The 5,882-nt window shown below is 30.1% G+C and overlaps 1 protein-coding gene across 2 annotated transcripts; it reads left to right on the top strand.

Annotated features, from left to right (window-relative positions):
* The first annotated feature begins 461 nt into the window (after positions 1-461).
* LOC112780042 (protein SIEVE ELEMENT OCCLUSION B) lies at positions 462-5,385 on the top strand. 2 transcript variants are annotated; one of them, XM_025824389.2, is made up of 7 exons: positions 462-824; positions 1,097-1,186; positions 1,635-2,059; positions 2,156-2,247; positions 2,355-2,488; positions 3,094-3,564; positions 4,485-5,385. In XM_025824389.2, the coding sequence occupies exons 1-7, from the start codon at positions 471-473 to the stop codon at positions 5,172-5,174; spliced, it is 2,256 nt and encodes a 751-aa protein (XP_025680174.2). In that variant the 5' UTR covers positions 462-470; the 3' UTR covers positions 5,175-5,385. The 2 variants fall into 2 exon arrangements, with proteins under 2 accessions (XP_025680174.2, XP_072084139.1); XM_072228038.1 differs by having other exon boundaries at positions 789-909.
* The last annotated feature ends 497 nt before the right edge of the window (positions 5,386-5,882 follow it).

Here is a 5,882-nt window from a genome sequence, read left to right as displayed (position 1 = left end):
CATAGTTGGAATTCTTTTTATAGTTAAATACTAATGCTTAATTTTCTAACTAAGAAAGCTAGAGATACATCGATTTTGCAGTAAAAGAATTTTTAGTAATAGCTTAACGAATTTTTTCACTGCTCTTAATAATTGTTCAAATATGTGAAATCTAACTTGGCCTTTCGGTGTGGTGAAAGCTAGAACTATTTTCTTTAATTTGGCGTAGCAATAATCACTAATTACGATTAATGAGAAAAGTTGCTTTGCTGAATGAGTGAAAGCTGAACCTGAGAGTGTGTCCACTGCCGATAAATGTACAGTGATATACAGCAAATCATAAGTAGACAGAGATATAATAGTTATAATTGATTAGTAAAATATTAGCCACGGGGTGATTTTTTAATAGGGGTTTGATTGGAGGCGTGAACACTTGTCATTTTGATGCACACTTTTGGGGCTTATAAATATGGCCAAGTTATGCTCCTAGCATGACACAACAATATCGCAAACCACAGAAACCTCTGAATCCTAATAATCTCTTCTTCTTTCATCTTTCGAGTTTTGTGAATATGGCCAACCATCTCAAGAAGCCAGCTTCGCTTCTTAGCGGTGCTGCTTCTGCTGTAACAACAACCGCTTCCGCGGCTGTTTCAGCCACTGTTTCTGGTGGTTTGCAGGTGGCACAACTGAACCCGTTCAACGTGGATGATGATGTCATCTCTCAGAACATCATCGGCATCCACGACGCTCAGGCCGTAAGACAAGATGTTGATTCTCTTTTCAATGTAGTGTCCAACATTGTTAGGAGCTCAACCAACATTGCTGACTCTCTTGACCTCAAGGTCGCAATTCTTCTATTCCCTCATTTCATAGAAAAATATAACGAAATAAAAATATCTATATGGGTAAAATTATACGGAAAATTCGGTAAGTACTTTCGACTCAAATTATAATTCTTGTACTAATTTATTAGCTAAATGTCAAGTTGCGAATAAATACTTATAACAAATTATTTTGATATATGTGGCATAAATTAATCGATAAATTATTTTATTTACTTCCAGAGTAACTATACTTTTCCTTCTCATATATATGTTGTATGCTGATGTTGCAGCAAGTGAAGTCCGTTGATTTGGTAGAAGATAACGTTCCCCAATCTGCTCTCAAACCATCTTACACTCTCCTTAAAGAGATTGCCTGTCAGGTTAACTTAATACTCTTACCAATTTTTCATAAAAAATTTATGGTGTAAACTTTATAATACTAAATTTTTAATTAAGTTAACAAAAAGGAAATATTGCTAAAATATTTGTACATATATTAATTAGTCCAGAATTGATCTTTTAAAATTATATATTTAGTTTTTTGTTTGTTACTTAACTAAAATTTTGTATATAGTATTGGAAATTTTGAATGTAATATCACAAAAAAAAATTAAGGATTCACTATGTAAATTAATAATTAACTGAATTTAGGTTATTTTTATCAAATTAATTGATGAAATATATCTTTTAAAAATAATTGTCTGTATTATCTTTTTGAGAAATAAAAATAAAAATAAAAAATTTATTATACATTAAAATGAATATAAATATCTTTGGATAGAATGTGAAAATCATGTGTGACAAACATTTTCCATATGATTGATACAGATGACATGTCATTCATTCAACACATGGAACGCACATGAGTCAGTGGTAGGGATTCTTGAGAAGCTGAAGAGCTACACCTGGGATGCTAAGGCAGTGATAGCACTCTCCGCTTTCGCTTTGGACTATGGAGAGACATGGCGGCTGACACTGACGCAAGCGAGCAAGAAGGAGAACGCACTTGAGCTGCACGTGTTCAGGCTTGCACAAGAGGAGAAGAAGCTGAGCCAGTCGGATTCAGATCTCATAAGCACTTTGGTTGACAGAACATTGCAACTCATAAATGGTATCATCACTTTGGAGAAGCTCATTGCCAACAAATCATACACTCCAAAGGACCTTCCAGCTCTCTTCAAAGCTCCTCGTGATCTTTACACTTATTGGATTCTTCTCTCCCTTCTAGCTTGTGCCAATCAATTGTCTCAATTGTAAGACATGCCATTATATATATGTTTTTATATTTATGTTATTATTGAATCTATAAATGAAAAGACTAAATATATTCGCATATGTTATTATTTCAGGGAATGGAACATCAAATCTGAAGTTGTTGCGAGGCTCAAAATTGTTCTCACACAACTAAATGCTGATTTAGACGAAATTAAACGCCAAAAAGGTTGTCTACATATTTATAATGAAAAACAAATGCAACTTTTACTGTGTGTTGCAACGAGAAAATTAATTAAATACTAACTCAGATTTTTCTTTATATTATTATTGCAGAGGCATTGGAAGATTTATCTTGGCGTTTTGATGCCTTCAGAATTCCTTCAGGAATTGTCGAGCTTTTGAAATCTCTTATCTTTTCCAAAGATGTTACTCAGCTTGAAATTATCAACAGTACTACTAAAGAGTTGGTTAGTGTACAATCAATAATTAGAACTATAAAAACAAGTTCATGAAAAGTATTTACTGTATATCAATTTGGTCTCTAACGTTTTAAATTAAACAACATATTTCAATTTTAAAATTTTTAAACTTTTTATTTCAATTTCAAAAAAATTTAAGCGGGTTTAATGTTATCGTATCTTTAAATTTAATACAAACAATTCGCATATTAAATAGTCAATAATATTTAATTTTAATATGTTAGTAAAATTGATCCACCAATAATCATTAATACAAAAAAAAATTTTTTGATTTTAAAGCATTGATAATTGATGATTAGGATTTAAAGTTTGGTAAAAAAAAAAATTGAGGTGAAAAATTTTGCAAAAAAATTGGATTATGTTTTTCTAACACATGAAAAAAAATATGACTTAGTTAGTAACATCTATTAACATTTACATCATTTATTCTGTTCACTATTAATTGAACTTGTTTAAAACTTTTTACAACAGAAATAAAATTTTAAAATGTTAAAGACTAAATTAAGTTTTGACCAAAATATTGAGGACTAAAAATAGTACTTTATCCGTTTTAAAGACATCTTCTCTAATTTTTGTTTGCTAATAATGAACAGGTTACTCTAGATGAACTGAAAACAAAGAATTTATTTTTGTTCATATCTGGGCTTGACAACATTGAAGATGAGATTTGGTCTCTAAAAGCCATATATAATTCAATCAGCAATGACAAAGACAAGAAGGATTATAAAATTCTTTGGGTGCCTGTTGTGGAAAATTGGACCAGTGAAGCCAAGGAAAAGTATGAGCATTTGAAGTCTTTGATGCCATGGTATGTGGTGCAATACTTCTCACTCATCAAAGGTTACAAACCGTTGCAAGAAGAATGGAATTACACAGGTAAACCTATTGTGGTGGCGGTTGATGCTCGTGGAAAGGTTATAAACAAGAACGCATTGCACTTGATCTTTGTGTGGGGCATTTCAGCCTTCCCATTTAGAATTGAGGACGAGGAAAGAGTTTCCCAGCATTGGAACTGGCTTTGGATTGAAGCATTTAAGATTAATGCTGATATTCAAAAATGGGTGGTAAGAACTACCTTTTAATCCTTGCTACTTATTATTTGCATATATATCATGGCTCACAGAATAGAACACCAAAAATAAATAAATAAATGAGACTTTTAGTACTTATAAAAATACTTTTTTTTGTAGGTATAAACTATTTTTTGTTTTAGTCTCTTAAAATTAAAATTAAAAAGTTTTTATTTTAGTCCTTAATGTTAATTTATTCCATTAAATACTGACATGGCAAGATACATCACATCACCGTAGCATTTAACTTGTCACATTAATGCTTAGGAAAGCAAATTAATTATAGAAACTAAAATAGAGACTTTTAAAATTTTATTGGTCTTAAATAAAATTAACAAAGATTTTTTTTATGAACCACAAATTTGTTTAAACAAATTTTAAAAAAAATATACACTTAGTGTTGTATTGTTTTATCTTTATAAAATAATAACTTTACAAGTTGATATTTTTAATATAACTGGAAAGAAATTGAAAATAAAAAAATTAATCTTTACTGTTTGTAATACAAAATAAGTTAAAAAACAAAAGAAAATTATTTTTCTTAAATTTTGAGTAATTTGTAAAATTTATACAAATAGATCGAACTATTTTTTAAAAATTGTTACTCAATAAATTTAGTTCGAATATTTTTTATGTGAAAATAGCTTGAACATTTTTAGATACATCATTTCAAATAGTTAACTAAATTGTTTAATATAATATGTATGTGATCGCACTTTAACAATTATTTTTGCATAAACATATTCTAACTATATTTACGTGAGAAATATTTTTTAAATTAAAAAAAAAGTAGCAGAGGCATCCATAAGCATAATTAATAAGAATACATAGAGCTATCTACCATCTTTACTACTATATTATACTATAGTCATATAAAATTCATCAACAATAATAGTTATAATTATATGCATCAGAGGCAATACAATGGGTACGTCTTCTTCTATGGAGGTACAGACATCACATGGACTCAAAGGTTCGGCAATCTTATTGAAGCTATGAAAAAGGACCCCATCATCAAACAAACAGAATCATACATTGAACACTTCAACCTTGCAAAGGTTGACATAACAATTCAAACCAAGTTTTGGTTTAACATAACCAACTCATTCCTCAGCAAGACTCAAAAGGTTGACTTTAACCTAGACTCCACTCTCAAAGACATTCAAACTCTTCTCTCCATGAGAACCGAGAGGGGATGGGCTCTTGTGAGCAAAGGCGAGAATGTAATCTTAATTGACTTCAATGAAGTGATGATGAGTGTGGTGGAAGGCTTCGAAAACTGGCGAACCAACATATCGATGTCGATAAGCTTCGACATTGCTTTTAAGGACTACTATGATCATGTTAGGAGAACTGTTCCTCGCCATTGTCTCCATTTTCAACTGGAGAACATTCGCTCCGGCGTTCCTACCGCCTTCAATTGCCCTGATCCGACATGTGGCCTGAAGATGGAGATTGAGTCTGTTAAGTACAAATGTTGCCACGGCATGCATTATGACGAACATGCAACCGAAAATGGTTCACTTGTTCCTATAGCCACGGGTTCCTTGCAGACAACCAATGAATATGTTAGCACCCCAATCTCCAAGAATAAATTTACTTAACTATATGGGTTTTGGTATAACTAATCTTCCAATAAAGTAGATTATGTGTTTGGATTATTATGTTTTATATATCAATTAGAGTTTGTGCGAGTCTGTAATGGCATGCTAAGTCTTAGTGGCTTCATGCATGCCCCATAATTTGTACGCTTGTTATGTATTTGTATTCAATGAAATAAAAGTTAGGTTGTGCACTGTTAAAATCCTAATTGGGTAACTTCGATCTATGGTTCATGCATAATTTGCGGTGTTCTTTTTTTTTTTTAGACAATTTTTTGAATTTTAAAACCCTTTTGTTTGGAGATAAATACATAAAAATATAATTTTTTTTAATTCATTAAAATCAATTATTATGCAGTAAAATTTTTATAATGTTAAAAAATTCATATTAAAATGTTACTTTTAATTGCAATATATAAAATATAAAATAATTAAATTTTAGATTATATTATTTGATATAAATAATCATATTGTTTTATTAAAAATTGAAAACATTAAATAACTATTTTTGTTAAAAATCTTGTTATATAACATAATTTTTATCCAAATATTTGCAAATATGTATTTTGTTTGAAATATTATACATACCATATGGAAATATATATTGAACTTCTTTTCCCAATTTTTTTAAAAATAAAAATGTTTGAAATTGTTTTATTTATTGTCACATTCTAAGTTAAATAGTACCCGGCACAGACAGAAAGTTCCCTT

The sequence above is a fragment of the Arachis hypogaea genome, chromosome 19 (assembly GCF_003086295.3).
Source record: "Arachis hypogaea cultivar Tifrunner chromosome 19, arahy.Tifrunner.gnm2.J5K5, whole genome shotgun sequence".
Lineage (NCBI taxonomy): Eukaryota > Viridiplantae > Streptophyta > Magnoliopsida > Fabales > Fabaceae > Arachis > Arachis hypogaea.
Note: the sequence above shows the minus strand (reverse complement) of the source record. Positions and strands in the feature narration are given on the sequence as shown.